Source organism: Neodiprion fabricii, chromosome 2, assembly GCF_021155785.1.
Source record: "Neodiprion fabricii isolate iyNeoFabr1 chromosome 2, iyNeoFabr1.1, whole genome shotgun sequence".
Lineage (NCBI taxonomy): Eukaryota > Metazoa > Arthropoda > Insecta > Hymenoptera > Diprionidae > Neodiprion > Neodiprion fabricii.
In genome coordinates this window covers 11,197,620-11,215,522 of record NC_060240.1, presented here as the reverse complement: position 1 = coordinate 11,215,522, position 17,903 = coordinate 11,197,620, and the positions used below count along the sequence as shown (strand labels likewise).

The 17,903-nt window shown below is 39.1% G+C and overlaps 3 protein-coding genes across 4 annotated transcripts; all 3 read left to right on the top strand.

Annotated features, from left to right (window-relative positions):
* The first annotated feature begins 1,314 nt into the window (after positions 1–1,314).
* LOC124176997 (probable cytochrome P450 6a14) lies at positions 1,315–8,434 on the top strand. Its single transcript, XM_046558978.1, has 13 exons — positions 1,315–1,397; positions 1,498–1,832; positions 1,925–2,158; positions 2,244–2,495; positions 4,234–4,238; positions 4,510–4,535; positions 5,512–5,552; positions 5,751–5,948; positions 6,026–6,395; positions 6,469–6,803; positions 6,875–7,108; positions 7,193–7,444; positions 8,011–8,434. The coding sequence occupies exons 1-13, from the start codon at positions 1,330–1,332 to the stop codon at positions 8,172–8,174; spliced, it is 2,514 nt and encodes an 837-aa protein (XP_046414934.1). The 5' UTR covers positions 1,315–1,329; the 3' UTR covers positions 8,175–8,434.
* Positions 8,435–9,664: 1,230 nt separating this feature from the next.
* LOC124175226 (probable cytochrome P450 6a14) lies at positions 9,665–13,214 on the top strand. Its single transcript, XM_046555249.1, has 7 exons — positions 9,665–9,707; positions 10,702–10,945; positions 11,020–11,389; positions 11,481–11,815; positions 11,908–12,141; positions 12,227–12,478; positions 12,554–13,214. The coding sequence occupies exons 2-7, from the start codon at positions 10,759–10,761 to the stop codon at positions 12,715–12,717; spliced, it is 1,542 nt and encodes a 513-aa protein (XP_046411205.1). The 5' UTR covers positions 9,665–9,707; positions 10,702–10,758; the 3' UTR covers positions 12,718–13,214.
* A 1,102-nt stretch (positions 13,215–14,316) lies between these two features.
* LOC124175225 (probable cytochrome P450 6a14) lies at positions 14,317–17,271 on the top strand. Of its 2 annotated transcripts, none has more exons than XM_046555248.1 (7): positions 14,317–14,461; positions 15,246–15,443; positions 15,518–15,887; positions 15,988–16,322; positions 16,394–16,627; positions 16,713–16,964; positions 17,039–17,271. In XM_046555248.1, exons 2-7 carry the CDS (start codon positions 15,257–15,259, stop codon positions 17,200–17,202), a joined length of 1,542 nt encoding a protein of 513 aa, XP_046411204.1. In that variant the 5' UTR covers positions 14,317–14,461; positions 15,246–15,256; the 3' UTR covers positions 17,203–17,271. The 2 variants fall into 2 exon arrangements, with proteins under 2 accessions (XP_046411204.1, XP_046411203.1); XM_046555247.1 differs by having other exon boundaries at positions 15,187–15,443.
* Positions 17,272–17,903: the final 632 nt, after the last annotated feature.

The window sequence follows — 17,903 nt, the reverse complement described above, 5'->3', positions numbered from 1 at the left end:
AAAGGTTCCGCAAAGTTAATTTCAATATCAGCAACAATTCTGACTACAAAGCTTTCCACGCGTAATAAATGAACAACTTCGCAGTTATATCCGGGATTTCTGTCAACAATATCTGCAACCATTTCGCACTCTACGAAAAGTCGTGGAATAATTCAATTTTCCTAACAGTTAATTGAAATATATGCGCGTCGCTAATTGAGTGAGTAAAAAGTTTCCGGGTCGATTCTGGATTTTTTTGAAAACTTTTTCCCTGCGCGTTGAATTTGGTTACTGGCACAAGTTTGACGTGTTGTTTGATACCGAGTGACGGTTTTTTTTTTTTTTTTTTCATTTTTCTTTCGAAATCAAAAGTGAAAAAGTTCGCAGTGCCGCATTGCAAATAGATTTTGAGAAATAAAAAACCCAATTAGTGATTATTTTCGTCGATCCAATGTTCGCTGAAGTAAATTTTCCGCATATTAAATACGTTGGAACTGATTCGTATAATTTATATTATTATAGACAATTCTCTGAAGCAGATTAATTCCCCGATTCTGACAGTCGCATTACTTTCGTCCAGCGATTCCGCCGCTTGGAAATATATAACTGGCATATCTGAACAAAGGGTTCACGGTACATAAATTACACTGAAATCTTAACCTCGTTGCCCGCTTTATTCGATCACGAGTTTCAGTCTTGTAATTTATGATATTATCTTGAAATTCTAAACCATGGAACGGTAAACAGCCTCTCGGAATAGAAAATAATGAATTTTTGTGACCCGTCCGGACCGTCAGTTTTTCATAATCTTTAAAAACTTTGTAATATTTATCTAAAAATCAGTTTCTAATATAATTCAAGAACGGCGGAGTTACTCCACTTCTTTGTTCTTCGGGTTAAAAAATGTGTCGAATTAAAAAGATTATAACTAAACAGAGGTTGCAGAAGTCGAATTCGAAAGCTGTTCGATTGTCTGGTGATATTTTTTTTTACATTACCTTAATCCTGGAACCTTAATTCTTGAATTACAGAAAGTCTGGAACCCTCGTCACCGTGAGTTCAGAAACAGGATACATGGCGATTCACTCGAATTACTTACTGGTTGAATTTAACGGAATAATAATAGCGATCATCTGTGCTGTTTACGTTTACCTGAAATAAGCGATCTTTAATTACTGGAGTCGAAAGAAGATTGATTACGTCTAACCAATTATTCCAATTAGCAACTTGTGGCCCTTACCGACAGTCAAAACTTCGATTGAAAATTACTTGAGGACCAAGTTTTCTCCGACGTTCACTTCGAGCAAGATAAAGCAGATGTTCTTCACCGTACAGGAATGCTCTGTAAAAATGGTAGAATTCGTCAGTCCTCGGGCTAAGAACCTTGAATTTGTCGAGGTGGAGGATCACGTGGCAAGGTTGGAAGAATTCTCACTCGCCTTGTTCATTTTACAACCATGAAAATGATCTTGCAATCGCCACTCGTACTTCCAGCGAGCCCTGATTTTCCTGTTTCAGATTCTCCACCGACGTCATCGCTTCAGTTGCTTTTGGGATTCAGTGCAACAGCATCGAGAAACCGGATGCAGAGTTTAGGGAATATGGTCGAAGGCTTTTACGGCCTAAACCAATACGAAACGTGCTGTTGATGTTGGCTCCCTTCTGGCTAAACGGACTCGGAATTTCCGGTACAGATGCCGATGTGACAAAATTCTTCATCAGTGCCTTCACCGAAACAGTGAAATACAGAACAGCCAACAACGTTGCTCGGAAAGACTTCCTAGACTTGATCATTCAGTTGATGAATAAGGGTTACACAGAAAATGACGATAAGAAATTGTCTCAATTATCAGGTGACGCAATAGTATTCATCGGTATTTCATGGTTTTACTTGTGTTAAAAATTTGCAGTATTTCATTGAATTAATACTTACTGACTATTGCAGAGTTTGATAGTCAGAAAATCACTGCACTTGAAGGAGCCGCGCAGGCTTTCGTATTCTGGTTAGCTGGCTTCGAGAAGTCATCTTCAACCGTCACTAACTGCCTGTACGAGTTGGCGCTACATCAGGATATCCAGGACAAAGTGGCTGAAGAAGCGAACCGAGTACTTGGAGAATTCGGGGGAATGTCTTACAACGGAGTAAAGGAGATGCGCTATCTTTACAAAGTCGTATCAGGTTGGTTTCCAGAAGTGAAGATATCACCGTGTCTTCTCGACCCTGTCACCGGCCGTTGACTTCAGTTTTCCATCACTGTCCACAGAAACTTTGAGGAAGTATCCAGCCGTCCCGATTCTGAACCGAGAATGCACAGCGGAGATCGATCTGCCCGAAACTGGACTCCACGTTGAGAAAGGCACTGCGATAATCATTCCCGTTTACGGACTCCACAACGATCCCGAAATATATCCAGACCCGGAAAAATTCGACCCTGAACGTTTCACCGAGGAAAACATCGCCAGCAGACATCCGTACGCTCATCTGCCATTCGGCGAAGGGCCGAGGAATTGCATAGGTACAATTATTTATACCATCGCAAGGAATTGTAAGGAAATCTTGGCTTTTTGAAATTTCACTACAGCGTGAAAATTCGCAGGAAAGTGTAAACGAATCAAGTATAGTCAGTTAACGTTGCGTTATTCATGTAACCCATATGTGTCGTAGTGAGAATAATTCTATGAAATTCTATGGAAAAGTGTAGAATTTGAGCCGGTTCATAGTTTTTTATTAATTTAGATTTTGTAAAAATTCGTAGTTTTTAGTGGATAATCGTACTTTTGTATAGAAATTTCCGTAAATTTTCATAGAATTATTTACTCCAGGGTTCTTGATTTAGTAGGATAACAAATGGTAGTTTTTTTATTCGATTCACCTATTGAGATAAGGTGAGTCCGAAATTATACGAAAGGTTCTCTAAATCCATCTAGATCATACTCACGATCAGAAAATGAGGAGATCAGTTTTTCGACCTAGACCAGAATTTTGCTAGAAACTTGAAATAAGTTTTCCTTCTGAAAGAAATACGACATGTAGCAATGGTTCAAAAATCGTATTTCAAACTTTCGCATACATATTCGTAATATTATCGATCTAAATTGAATTAAAAAATTGTCGATCATCACAATATTTCGTAAAAATATTTCTACTCTTTTTATCAGAATCAATGGAGTGTACAATAAGTCGTACTTTTGAAAATTTCGAATTCCAAGCTTACGATTAGATTCTCGTAGATAGTCACAGTTTTGGTCTGTTTAATCGATAGAAACTATTCCGTTCAACTAAGAAGGTAGTTTTTCATAAATTTTCCGTCTTATTTTCTCGAAACCTGTGCAAAACTGTTTCCCATGATTTCAATTGCAGATCTTCTACAAACACTATTACGTTTTATGAATGTTGTATATTTTCGTGAATTTACGTTGAACATTGTCAGTTTTCACAGTTGAGAAGCTTCGTAATTTTCTATGAAAAAACTGCATAAAACTACGATTCTTGAGGAATTGCGAGATGAAAAAGAAATATCCAATTATGTTCCTTGTGAAAAAATGCATGATATTTTATAGTTGATAGACTAATCTGTTATATTATTCACATGTGTTCCAATCTCGTAATTGCCTAGAATTGAAAATGAGGAAAATAGAAATAACCGGCTTAAAATTTCCTACAGCAATGTTATTTGCGCCAATGATATGGAACGCGAATAGAAAAATATACGGGTTTTGAAATTAGAAAGGTTTAACGACTCTTCTTCGTAATAACGAAGACTAGCAATTCGAGTTTAACGAAGAACCGTAATTCAATGCTTATCTCTAATTCACATTAGTTTTCCGTCCCCCTGACTAAATTAGATTTCAAAGAACAATCAATTTACGGTTGAATACGTTTTAAAGTATCAAAAAACAGACTTGTCCTGAAGTGAACTTTAATATTTGATTGTTTTTTTGGGTCGCAAATAAGACAACCTTGTAATTACGATAGATAGGATATATCAGGCGTACAACGGTCTGCTTAGCAAAATATCTGAAATCAACCAGACGAGGCCAGGCTGCAGTGAAATTCCGATGAATACAGTTAGATTAATTAAATCTGAAATTATTTTTCAATTTAAGTCGAGAAAGAAAAAAAAAAAAAAATCTTAACGACAGACCGTGAAGTTAAAAGCTGATTGTTTCGTTGCAAGAAGCTCGGTAACGAACTGGAAAAATTGCGTCCGTAGTGTGTGTTATCAAATACTAATAACCCTCGAATGATTTAAGGTGCGGTGAGAAGACAGTGTTAAATAGTGGCTGCAGCGTCAGTTCTCCAGTTCATTTCGTTGAATTTCGGGTGAGTACAGTCCCGGTTTGTTATAGATTTTGAGAATTATTTCAAACGCGTCGGATCGAAATCGATTGTACGAAGTTCACCGTGGGTCAAAAGTTATCGGAATATCATATCAGTTTGTCGAGTTTACCGAGTGACTTGAAATTTTTGCCGTTACGATTGGATTAGAAATAAAATTAACGAAAGAAGAAAGTCAGATTCAGAAATAGATCATTTTTCAAAGAATTTATCAAAGGTTATAATTTATATTTCTTTTGAATTAATCGTAATTGTATTCTGATGTTGTTAAAGAAATTCAGATCTATCTTGATAACTAAACGTAGCTATTAAATTTGTGAAGAATTACACAATTAGGTGGTAAATTTTAATAACAATGAGAATAATCGAGAATTTTTGGTGAAAGTTATCATGTTTCGACAGCTGCGAAACAAACATTCAGTCAAATAAAAGCTGATGGCAAGTATGCCAGTGTTATCGCTTTGTTACGGATACTCGCGTGAAAAAATATATATTGCGAAAAATATATCAGCTGATACGAGTGATTGTATTTCAATTCACACACTTTTGGCGTAAAATTAACATCCAAAGTTTCCTAATCTCACAGAAGCTTGCGAATATGTTGCCTTTGCCTCGATAAAAGTCATCTAATTTTATTCGAATTTTAGTTTTTGTACTATCGGAGTTACGCGGGGTCGAAAATTGGGAAAAAGACAAAAGTTTCAGGTTCCATTAAAAATTGGATGAGGAACGAGCTGATATTTTCTTCACAATTTTGCGTTGTGCATATTACGGTGAAAAATCCATTCGAATGTTTTCAACAATGAACAAACAAACAAAAAAATGTTCGATTACGAGGCAAGTGAAATTGATATACATTGTCTGAAGGTTATTTGTATCCGAAAATGCTGATGATAAAATTTGAAAAACATTAATGAAATTTTCTTCTGTCAAAAAAAATATATTTATGAACGTTTGTGTAATTTAAAAAGCTGACCGTTTCGAGAAGGTGCGATTTGACGTGGAATGACTCATATATTTCTTTTGTGGAAATAACAATATAATCCTTATATATATAATATCAGATAAATCAGGAATACTTGTTATGTATATGCATGCCTCATAGATATTGCTGATTACCAGGATAAAGGGAATTCGAAAAAAAAACGTTATTGGAGGTTCTTGGATCACTCATCACGAATTTGATGTTGCAGGGCCTCAAAACAGCTTTGCGGATGTTTTTTACATGAATCAGATGCGAAAGTTTCGATATTGTCCAGATTTCCAAGTGTATTAGCTTTACTAGAAATTTAATTTTGAGGGTGACAACTATGAGGGAAAATTGGCAAATTTTTAGCCTGCTCTTCTAAAGTTCGAACTCAGTGACATTAATCTTGCAGTTCTCAACAAAACCGACAAGCAGTGGAACCCTTGTTTCGTTTTGTGCCAACAGATTCTGGAAACATGGCGTCTTACGCAAACTACTTTTTGGTACAATTCATTGGGGCAATCTTTACCCTGATCTGTGCTGCTTACATATATCTGAAATACGTGACCTACAAGTACTGGAGTTGGAAGAACATTGATTTTGTCAAACCAGTTGTCCCCTTTGGCAACTTATGGCCGGTGCTTTCGGTTAGCACTTCAATTGGTAAGACAAACTGTGGCTGGATCTTGATTCGTGATTCATTTTGCCGGAATAACTCCGAAGTGTTGCTTGTATTTCAGGTGAACTGTTTCGAGACATATATTCGAAGTTTAAGAAAAGTCAGGTCGTTGGGGTTTACATGTTTCACAAGCCGGCACTCGTGGTCAATGATCCTGATGTCATGCGCTTTGTACTGACAAAACAGTTCATGAATTTCCACGACCGGGGCGTGTATTGCAATGAAACAGTAGATCCGTTGTCTGGTCATCTGTTCACCATTCCCGGTGCAAAGTGGAAGTACCTGAGGACCAAGTTCTCTCCGACGTTTACTTCGAGCAAGATGAAGCAGATGTTCTTCACGGTTCAGGAATGCTCGGAAAAAATGGTCGAATACGTTGGTCCTCAAGCTGCGAATCGTGAAGTGATCGACGTGAAGGACCTCGTAGCAAGGTCGGCTGATTTTTCGTTTACTCTGTTTCTTTTATTCTTACGAACGGTTCTGACGATCGTTCCTGATTTCCAGATTCTTTACTGACGCAATCGCATCAATTGCCTTTGGGATTCAGTGCAACAGCATCGAGAATCCGGATGCAGAGTTCCGGAGCTACGGTCGAAAGGTTTTGAAGCCGAGACCATTGATGAACGTGATTATGATTTTAGCTCCCTCTTGGCTGAAACTGCTCAGAATTGTCAGTATTGACGCCGACGTGGAAAAATTCTTCGTCAGTACGTTTATCAAGACAGTAGAATACAGAGCAGCCAACAACGTGGTTCGAAAAGACTTTCTGGACTTAATAATTCAGCTGATGACCAAGGGTTACATAGAAAGTGACGATAAAAAATGGACCCAACCGTCAGGTGACGCGGTCAATTACTTGTGGTAGCGAATTTTGAAATCTCGGTAAACTAACATTTACCAACTCTTGCAGAGTTTGATTGTCAGAAGATTACACTGCTCGAAGGAGCCGCGCAGGCTTTCGCATTCTGGTTAGCTGGCTTCGAGACGTCGTCTTCAACCGTCACCAATTGCCTGTACGAGTTAGCACTGCATCAGGACATCCAGGAAAAAGTGGCCGATGAGGCGAACCGAGTGCTGGCTAAATTCGGGGGAATGTCTTACAATGGAATCAAGGAGATGCATTATCTCCAGAAAGTCGTGTCAGGTTGGTTTGCAAAACATCGATTTCTCTGCATCTTCATTACTGCCTCATTGAACACTTGCATCAGTTTTTCACAATTTTCCAAAGAAACCTTGCGGAAATATCCAGCTGCCACGATTCTGAATAGAGAATGCACAGCGGAGATCGATCTGCCAGAAACTGGACTCCACGTTGAGAAGGGCACTGCGATAATCATCCCCGTTTACGGAATCCACCATGATCCTGAAATATATCCAAACCCAGAAAAGTTCGACCCTGAACGTTTCACCGAGGAGAACATCGCCAGCAGACATCCCTACACTTATCTGCCATTCGGCGAAGGTCCGAGGAACTGCATAGGTATAATTATTCTCTCTAGATCAAGATATTATAATAAAATGTTAGGTTCTAGCGTGAAAAGTCAGCACATTAAGTATAGTAAATTACTGTTGTATTTTTTATCTCACCCGTGTACAGAGTGAGTAACTAATGGTCGAATGGTCTAACGCGCATGCGCTAAAATTCCAGAGAAAAAGCAGTTGTTTTGCCAGGTTGACCAATCGTCATAAGTTCAGGTCACCGCGATGTACGTAACCTTCAAAATTTCGACAACTATCCACGGCAGTTGTGCTTAACGTCGGTCATTGACCGATAAATAATTTTTACGAATAAAAACATTTGCAATCTGCCCATTCGATTTTCAAACACAGGTCTAAAGGTCTAAGACACATCTGCGACCGACAGTTATGAAAATTTTTGAGGTTATATACATCGCGACGACCTGTCATTGGATTTATGACGGTTGGTCAACCTGACAAAACAAGTGTTTTTGCTCTTGAATTTTAGCGCATGCGCGTTAGATCATTCCGTCAGCTACTCACACTGTATATCCGGATTAACTTCCCTGGTTTTTGTTCTTATCACAGGCATGGGGTTCGGGTTAGTTCAGACGAAGGTCGCACTGGCCAGCCTACTTTCAAAATATCGTTTCACGTCGGATTTGGATCCCGAAGTACCGATGGCAGCTGATAAAGACAATGTCGGGGTAGCGTGGACGGATGGAATGCCCCTTCGAATCCAACACCGTTAATCGATAGTCGTCGGAACACCTGCAGTTATTAACGTATTAGCAAAATTCTTTAACAATAATTATATTTCGATCGTTATCATATGCTATTATGCAAAGCAAAATGAAACGATGAATAAATATTGAAAGAAATGAAAATTTATATGTCCTGCTCAACAAGTTTGTATGCAATTATTTATGGTCTTTAAAAAGTGGTTCGTATTCCCCGATGTGAGATGACAAAGAAGTATACATGTATGTTATTTATAAAACAATGTACCTTATCTCATGGTTAATACGCTAATCAATTATACGTCCTCCAAGAAAAAACCTCAAGAGAAAGTACACTGATAGAAAAAATGGATTGAATCAACCAAATGTGTGGTCATGGGTGGCGAAGTAAATCTGTTGGTCTAACAAAATTTAGTTGAAATCAACTAATCGTAAACATATTTGATACAACTTTACGCACGTCATGCTGGCTGAGCACTCTCGCCAGACACACATATGGATGTAAACGACACGCAATGTATACATAAAATCATCGTGACTGGTCGGAATTCTCAGTGCATGTGTTATATCGCTCACACGTCTTCCGTCATCGTAATTGACTCGCATGCATTTGCCAGAATTAAAAGTTACGGAAAGAGAAAATAACCGATCCAAAATCTCTTACAGCCATGTCATTTGCATCAATGATATAAAACACCAATCGATCAACGTACGTATTATTGAATTAAAATGAATACTAACAAATTTCACCGGCACAAGCTGAGAGATAACATTGGAACAAGATCAAAAACGTTAGAATTCAATTATTTTAAACTTTCTAACGACGAAATATTTTTTCAAATTGTTCGTATCTCAGCTTGCGCTATTCGCATTTGCTCAGATTTGTATCTTTTACATAGTAGAAATGATTTTTCATTCGTCTTTACCATCGTAGGTGTGAATAAAATGGTTGAAGATTTTTGATCGCTGTTTCTGTGTTGTTAGCTTATCATTTAGGGGATCTGGCCGATTTATCTTGGAGCTAAGCTCGATCCAATGCTGTGTTTTGGATCGGAAATAAGATGATCTTATAATCACGATAGATAGGACATATCAGGCATATAATTTGGTCAACAAAATGTCAGAAATAAACAAGACGAGTAGATCGAAGGTTACGGTGAAATTTTTATAAACATTGTTATTAATGAATTCTATAATTTTCGTTAAATCTAAGTACTGGAAAAAAAAATCCTATGATGGACTGATAGGCTTCACAGAAGTGACGCAAAAGTCTCGTTCTCATGATAAATATGTAGATGTTTTGAGACTCCTTTGATCATTCAATTTCAATATTAAATAATAATAGTTATATATTACGTTCCATGTCCGGTGTGCCTTATCAAGTAATTAGTGAAGAGATAAGACAAATAGTCTCGAGCGCAGTCGGATTCGATAAGGCGGCGTTCAATAGTAACAGCAGCCAGAATTCGCCAGTTCATTTTCGCTTCATTTCGGGTGAGTACAGTTCCGATTAGTTACAAAGTGTTTAGGAATATTGCAAAAAGCGTGAGTTTAGTTATCTTTGATTGCATAAAGTTTACCGTTCGTCAAAAGTTGTCGGAACATTATTTCTAGCGGTCAGATGTTTTCCACAAACTAATGGTTTGAAAATAAGAATAGTTAAAAATAAAACAAAAAAAAAAAAAACGAAACAACTTCTGAACTTTCTCGGAATTTTGGTTGCGGTTTTTGCACCAAAATTGTTCAATGCATTTGGGTCTGGCTATAAAAAATAAATCAGTGACCAAATTTGTAGAAAAATGACAAAATCATGAAGAATAATGAGTAATGAGGATAATCAAGTGCTTATTGTTTTCATGAAAGTTATTATGTTACCACAGTTGCGAAGGAAAAATCGTGTCAAATAAAAGTGAACGGCAAGCATATCAGCGTTATCGCTTCATTACGGATACTGAACGTTAGCTTATATAATTGGTTTAACTTGATTAGATGTTTATTCGATCTTTTTACTTGTTGCAAGAACTGATTAAATTAATTGCAGTGTTTGCCGTAAATATTTGTTGCCATTGACCTCAGATTGACTTTAATAAAGCGGTGAGTCATTGAAGTTTGAAATTTCAAAATTTCAGATTGACTATGGCGGAATTGGATTGTGTAGAATGGGTAGAAATTTTTGAAAATGAGACTGTACGAGCTTTTTGAATGGCTATTTTTGAATCTGTAGTCGAAATTCTAGATTCAATATTGCAAATTAAATAGGGCCGACTATCAGCATAAAATGAAAGTTCAAAAAAGAAGACCAAAATGTGGATCTGGCGGTTTTTTCGATCACTTACCACGATTCCGACGTAAAGACTCCGAAATATAGAATATCAAATTCAGTGCGGTGATAAACTCGTAGTACACAAGAAACGAGTCCAAAGGATTGTTTTTGCATGTATTCATCGTAAGAGTTTCGAAATAGTCCATGTGTTCATTTACTAGAAGTTTCATTTTGCGGATGACGACCAACTTCTTGATCTTATCTTTTCAATTCTAGATAACGTCGACAAGCAGTGATACCTTGTTTTGTTTTGTGCCAGCTGATGAAGGAAACATGGCGGGTTTCTCAAACTACTTTGTGGTAGAATTTATAGGGGCAGTATTTGCCCTCATTTGTGCTGCTTACATATATCTGAAATATGTGGCCTACAAGTACTGGAGTTGGAAGAACATCGATTTTGCCAAACCCGTTGTTCCCTTGGGAAACTTATGGCCGGTGGTTTCAGTCAGCACTTCAATTGGTAAGGCAAACTTGGGCCGGATCTTGAACCGTGATGCATTCAACAGGTACATCAGAGTGTTTCTTGTATTCCAGGTGAACTGTTTCGAGACATATACTTGGAATTTAGGAAAAGTCGGGTCGTTGGAGTTTACATGTTTCACAAGCCTGCACTCGTGGTCAATGATCCTGATGTCATACGTTTCATCCTGACAAAACAGTTCGCAAATTTCCACGACCGTGGCGTGTATTGCAATGAGAAGGTAGATCCGCTATCTGGTCATCTTTTCTCTATCCCCGGTGCTAAGTGGAAGTTCCTGAGGACCAAGTTCTCTCCAACTTTCACTTCCAGCAAGATGAAGCAGATGTTTTTCACGGTTCAGGAATGCTCCGAAAAAATGGTGGAATTCGTCAGTCCTCTAGCTAAGAACCGTGAACTGATCGAGGTGAAGGACCTCGTGGCAAGGTTGGCCGATTTTTTATTTGCTTTACATTCATGAAAAGCATATTGCAATTGCGAGTGGTGCTGATGGTCATCCTTGATTTCACGGTTCCAGATTCTCCACTGATGTAATCGCGTCAGTGGCTTTTGGAGTCCAGTGCAACAGCATCGAAAATCCGAATGCAGAGTTTCGAAGCTATGGGCGAAAGGTTTTCAGGCCAAAACCATGGATAAACATTGTCGGACTTCTGGCTCCATCCTTGCTTAACGTGTTCAGCATTAGCAGTGTCGATGCCGATGTGGAAAAGTTCTTCCTCAGTGCCTTTATGGAGACAGTGGAGTACAGAACAGCTAACAAAGTTGCTCGGAAAGACTTCCTAGACTTGATCATTCAGTTGATGAATAAGGGTTACATAGAAAATGACGATAAGAAATTGTCTCAACTATCAGGTGACGCAATAGTATTCATCGATATTTCATGGTTTTACTTGTGTTAAAAATTTGCAGTATTTCATTGAGTTAATACTTACTGACTATTGCAGAGTTTGATAGTCAGAAAATCACTGCACTTGAAGGAGCCGCGCAGGCTTTCGTATTCTGGTTAGCTGGCTTCGAGACGTCATCTTCAACCGTCACCAACTGCCTGTACGAGTTGGCGCTACATCAGGATATCCAGGACAAAGTGGCTGAAGAAGCGAACCGAGTACTTGGAGAATCCGGGGGAATGTCTTACAACGGAGTAAAGGAGATGCGCTATCTTTACAAAGTCGTATCAGGTTGGTTTCCAGAAGTGACGATATCCCCGTGTCTTCTCGACCCTGTCACCGGCCGCTGACTTCAGTTTTCCATCACTGTCCACAGAAACTTTGAGGAAGTATCCAGCCGTCCCGATTCTGAACCGAGAATGCACAGCGGAGATCGATCTGCCCGAAACTGGACTCCACGTTGAGAAAGGCACTGCGATAATCGTTCCCGTTTACGGACTCCACAACGATCCCGAAATATATCCAGACCCGGAAAAATTCGACCCTGAACGTTTCACCGAGGAAAACATCGCCGGCAGACATCCGTACGCTTATCTGCCATTCGGCGAAGGGCCGAGGAATTGCATCGGTAGGTTTCAATCGTGTCAAACAGTCACGAGCCCAGGTAAAACTGATGTTATTTTCTTGTTTTTTATCAATGCAGGCATGAGGTTTGGATTAGTGCAAACGCAGGTTGCCCTCGCTAGTTTGCTTTCGAAATACCGTTTCATGCCAGGACCAGACTTCAAAGTTCCGATGGTATTGGACAGAGGCAATGTGGGAGTTTCACCGGCAGGTGGAATGACACTACGCATCGAACTGCGATGATGTTATCTCACAGTCTACTATTGCCGATGATAAAACAAAATTTAAAGATAAATGATCAAGGGCTGAATATCGTCAATGTTATCGCTAGGAATTACTAATTATTATTAACTTTATATAACAAGAGCATGTTTCACGCGGTTTTTCATGCGTTTTTTCCGTACACAAGGTACCTGTTTTTATGACAGTAGAGTGAGTTTGACTTGACCTGATAGTTTTTGCAGAAGAAACCACTTTTAACTCTCAGCATGCGCGGAGTACAGAAAAGATCATTTTTCACCCTTCAATCAGATATTTTTTAAGTTATTATTTTGTCCTGAATTTTGTAACTCTGGGGTTTTTGGGGTCGCTAATCACGAATCTGAAGTCAGAATTTGTTGACCTGCGTCGTGTTTTTTGGATAAATCTTAGATCTTCAAAAAAAGATCGAATTTGTCATCTAAATACTGCTTTTTTGAGTCATGTATGAGAATGTCGGTGGAATAAATAACTACAGCTAATTTCGAAAAACTACTCTTACTCCTAGGGTCGTTGACATGAAATATTCCAAAGACCACTCAAATGTTAAAGCTAATAAAACCACTGTACACCAGTGTTATCGTTCAGTGAAAAAGGTAAGGTCTTCCAGTAAAGGTGAGAGATTAGACAAAGATGTTATCCAAAAAGAGCATATTCTTGGTAGATATATCAGTATATGCGTAAGTGCAAATTGAATGCGTTTAGAGACAATTTTAGAAATAATAAATTTTATTCTATAACGGAAATTTGTTAACAATTAAATAGACTCGTTATAACTGTACTGTAATGTAATGGTTCAACAGACCGAACCAAAAAATACCAGAGTTGAACCAATCCGAACGTTCTAGTGACAAAAACTTTACCCGAATTCCTGATGTCTTAACGTATGTTGATAGTAGGGGTTTTGATCCACTCGTGCTTACGGTCATTTGTGGAAATAACATTGCCGCCGAGTTTGTTAACGGTCTTGCCTAACATCCCCAACTTTCGATTTAAGTTGTCTGACCGATTTATCCTTAAGGGGGTGCCTGAATTGATTTTGGCGTTATCGTATATACCTCCAAATATCGAAGTTCGCGTGTTCCAAACGTGAGAAAGGGCTTAATAGCCACATTATATACACAATTCTCAACAAAAACACTTCCACACATTGTTCTACGTATCTAGTATCGCGAGTTTGTCGGATCCAAGCCATTTCTTTATTTCTGCGTCAAATGAAAATGCATTGGAGCGTTTTTGTTCGGAATTTTGTACAGAATGGGGATATTAAGCCCTTTTTGCGTTTGAGATATCATGGACTTCGATAGTTGGAGATGTATACGTCAACGTCGAAATGGAACGTGACACCCATTTAAGCGATTATATGTCTCTATGCCTTCGTTTCATCTATGGCGTATAAAAGTCTCGGTAGCATAATGTCAAAGATAAACAAGACGAACGAAGCGAAGATTGTGAAATATCGAGTAACGATATAGTTATAAATTAATTCTCCGATCAATGTTAAACCTAAACGAAAAAAATTCCCAATGAATGCATCCTGAAGTTGCAGACTGACAGACGCGTTGTAACGAAGTCCAGCAGTGACTTGCAAAATCGCGTGCGTGGTTTGTGTTATCAAATGTTTACTCAAGAGATAGAACGGAATGAACTCAAGTCGCTGAGAAACGATAAGACGGCAATAAGTAGCGGCAACAGCAACAATTCCCCGGTTTGTTTCGTCAAATTTCGGGTGAGTACAGTCGCGTTTTGTAATGGATTTTTATGAATATTAAAAATCTGGAGGTTAGGTTTGATTTCATAAAATGCACCCTTCATTACAAGTTATGGGAATATCATTCCGACTAGTCATCGAGTGAATCAAAATTTTCACCACAAATATTGGATTGCAAATAAAAATAACGAAGAAAGAAAGTAAGATTCAGAGATATAAATTTTGAAAGAATTTAATCAAGATTGGAATCCATATTCTGGGATCCTTGAAGGAATTCAAATTGACCTTACAGAATAAGGTCAGCCATTAAATTTGTTCGAAGTATCGTAATAATTATGAAATAAATTTTTGTAATATTGTGAATAATCGTATACTTACCGTATTTTGTAAAAGTTGATATCATGTTGCCATAGTCGTGGAACCAACATCTAATCAAATAAAAGCTAACGGTAAGCATATCAGCTTTGTCGCTTTATTACGAATACATAACATTACGTGACTTCGTTCAATCAGATTTTTGTTTGACTTTTTTAGATGCGGGAAGAATTGATAATATTCGTTAAAGTAATCAGAGTAATTTGTTTTGCCATTAACCTTGGATTGACTTTCATAAAGTGGCACGTCAGTTAAATTTCAAAATGCATGTATAAAAGTGCCATCTTAGGCTCACAACCGTGTGAAACAATTGGCTAGTTTGTAGCATGCGTTTCTAAAGTCCGAAGTCATTGATTTTATTATTGCAGTTTCGCAACCAGATAAGGCCGACAAGCAGTGGAACCCTCGTTTTATTTTGTGCCGGCAGATGCTGGAAAAATGGCGTCTCACTCAAACTACTTTCTGGTGGAATTCATTGGAGCAGTCTTTACCCTGATCTTTGCTGCTTACATATATCTGAAATATGTGACCTACAAGTACTGGAGTTGGAGGAACATCGATTTTGTCAAACCAGTTGTCCCCTTTGGCAACTTATGGCCGGTGCTTACGGTTCGCGCTTCAATTGGTAAGGCAAACCGGAGCCGGATGTTGATTCGTGATTAATTTTACAGGAACTTAGAAGTGTTTCTTGCGTTTCAGGTGATCGGTTTCGAGACATATACTTGGAGTTTAAGAAAAGCCCGGTCGTTGGGGTTTACATGTTTCACAAGCCCGCACTCGTGGTCAATGATCCTGATGTCATACGTTTCGTACTGACAAAACAGTTCGCGCATTTCCACGATCGTGGAACCTATTGCAATGAGAAGGTCGATCCGTTGTCTGGTCATCTATTCGCGATCCCCGGTGCCAAGTGGAAGTTCCTGAGGACCAAGTTCTCTCCGACGTTCACATCGAGCAAGATGAAGCAGATGTTCTTCACGGTTCAGGAATGCTCCGAAAAGATGGTGGAATTCGTCAGTCCTCTAGCTAAGAACCGTGAACTGATCGAGGTGAAGGACCTCGTGGCAAGGTTGGACGATTTTGCATTTACTCCGCTCCTTTTACAATCATGGAAAGGATCTTGGAACGAACACTGGTACTGATGATCGTCCCTGATCTCGCGGTTACAGATTCTCCACCGACGTTATCGCATCGGTTGCTTTTGGGATTCAGTGCAACAGCATCGAGAATCCGAATGCAGAGTTCCGGAGCTATGGTCGGAAGGTCTTAAGGCCAAGACCAATAATGAATGCGATTTCGTTGTTAGCTCCATCCTGGCTGGAACTTCTCCGAATTTCCGGTACTGACGCCGATGTGGAAAAATTCTTCGTCAGTGCTTTTACCGAAACAGTAGAATACAGAACAGTTAACAGCGTGGTTCGGAAGGACTTCTTAGACTTGATTATGCAGCTGATGGACAAGGGTTACGTAGAAAATGACGATAAGAAATCGTTTGAACTATCAGGTGACGCCATGATTTACATGTGGTAACAATTTTTAGAATCTCGGTGAACTAACATTTACTAACTCTTGCAGAGTTGGATAGTCAAAAAATCACCTTGCTCGAAGGAGCCGCGCAGGCTTTCGTATTCTGGTTAGCTGGCTTCGAGACGTCATCTTCAACCGTCACTAACTGCATGTACGAGTTGGCGCTACATCAGGATATCCAGGACAAAGTGGCTGAAGAAGCGAACCGAGTACTTGGAGAATTCGGGGGAATGTCGTACAACGGAGTAAAGGAGATGCGCTATCTTTACAAAGTCGTATCAGGTTGGTTTCCAGAAGTGACGATATCCCCATGTCTTCTCGACCCTGTCACCGGCCGCTGACTTCAGTTTTCCATCACTGTCCACAGAAACTTTGAGGAAGTATCCAGCTCTCCCGATTCTGAACCGAGAATGCACAGCGGAGATCGATCTGCCCGAAACTGGACTCCACGTTGAGAAAGGCACTGCGATAATCATTCCCGTTTACGGACTCCACAACGATCCCGAAATATATCCAGACCCGGAAAAATTCGACCCTGAACGTTTCACCGAGGAAAACATCGCCGGCAGACATCCGTACGCTTATCTGCCATTCGGCGAAGGGCCGAGGAACTGCATCGGTAGGTTTAAATCGTGTCAAACAGTCACGAGCCCAGGTAAAACTGATGTTATTTTCTTGTTTTTATCACTGCAGGCATGAGGTTTGGATTAGCGCAAACGCAGGTTGCCCTCGCTAGTTTGCTTTCGAAATATCGTTTCACGCCAGGACCAGACTTCAAAGTTCCGATGGTAATCGACAAAGCCAATTTCGGAATCATGCCAGCAGGTGGAATAACACTTCGTATCGAACAGCGATAGAATCACCTTACAGTGCAGCACTGTTTGTAAAATAAAAAACACCTACATACTGGCAATTGTCAATGCTTCTGCCATTGTGAGAATGCGAGGAAAACTAGTTGTAAGTGTATTGTAACTGCGTAGCGTGTTTATCTTCACGATAATTCACCGCTCGTGAAGAATATAACTTTCGACCTGCTTTTCTCTTTCATTTTTCCGCTCAGTGTGATTTCTTTTAAAAGAAACAGAAGAGTGCCCAACATTAATCGAACGGCACGAGTCCAAGATACGTCAGTGAAACTCTAAACTTTTTCGGTTACTTTAAAATTTGAACTCACAATAAGGCTCTAAAAAATAAGTCGTGTTCAACCGGTTCCGAATAGTTACATTGCGTATGAGGCGTTCTTTACTAACCCAGCCACTTTTTTTTGTATACTCTTGGATCTGTTCCATAATGGTTACATAGTAGTTCTACTTTAAGGTACTCTGTATGAATATTTTCAGATTTTTTAATTACTCGTATCAGAAATGTTTTTTTTTTAATCTTTAACACAATCAAGTATGTTTTCCCATGAGTCATTAAACGCAATGCATGTTACTCGTATATTTTTGATGGCATCGTCGATTTTAGAATTTCACTGACGTGTCCCCTTAAAAGGTACTTGATCCATTCGATCAACGTGTGCACGTAACGTGTACGAATATCGTTAATTGCTGTACTA

What these genes read in the sequence shown, in the direction of transcription:
- LOC124176997 (XM_046558978.1), top strand. Translation starts at nt 1,330, where the DNA reads ATGGTAGAATTCGTCAGTCCTCGGGCTAAGAACCTTGAATTTGTCGAG. An exon ending in TTTCAAAGAATTTATCAAAG is followed by an intron (nt 4,536 to 5,511) that starts GTTATAATTTAT and finishes TTGATGTTGCAG; the next exon opens with GGCCTCAAAACAGCTTTGCG. An exon ending in GTGAAGGACCTCGTAGCAAG is followed by an intron (nt 6,396 to 6,468) that starts GTCGGCTGATTT and finishes CCTGATTTCCAG; the next exon opens with ATTCTTTACTGACGCAATCG.
- LOC124175226 (XM_046555249.1), top strand. Translation starts at nt 10,759, where the DNA reads ATGGCGGGTTTCTCAAACTACTTTGTGGTAGAATTTATAGGGGCAGTA. An exon ending in TTCAGTCAGCACTTCAATTG is followed by an intron (nt 10,946 to 11,019) that starts GTAAGGCAAACT and finishes CTTGTATTCCAG; the next exon opens with GTGAACTGTTTCGAGACATA. An exon ending in AGGGCCGAGGAATTGCATCG is followed by an intron (nt 12,479 to 12,553) that starts GTAGGTTTCAAT and finishes TTATCAATGCAG; the next exon opens with GCATGAGGTTTGGATTAGTG.
- LOC124175225 (XM_046555248.1), top strand. Translation starts at nt 15,257, where the DNA reads ATGGCGTCTCACTCAAACTACTTTCTGGTGGAATTCATTGGAGCAGTC. An exon ending in GAAATCGTTTGAACTATCAG is followed by an intron (nt 16,323 to 16,393) that starts GTGACGCCATGA and finishes TAACTCTTGCAG; the next exon opens with AGTTGGATAGTCAAAAAATC. An exon ending in TCTTTACAAAGTCGTATCAG is followed by an intron (nt 16,628 to 16,712) that starts GTTGGTTTCCAG and finishes CACTGTCCACAG; the next exon opens with AAACTTTGAGGAAGTATCCA.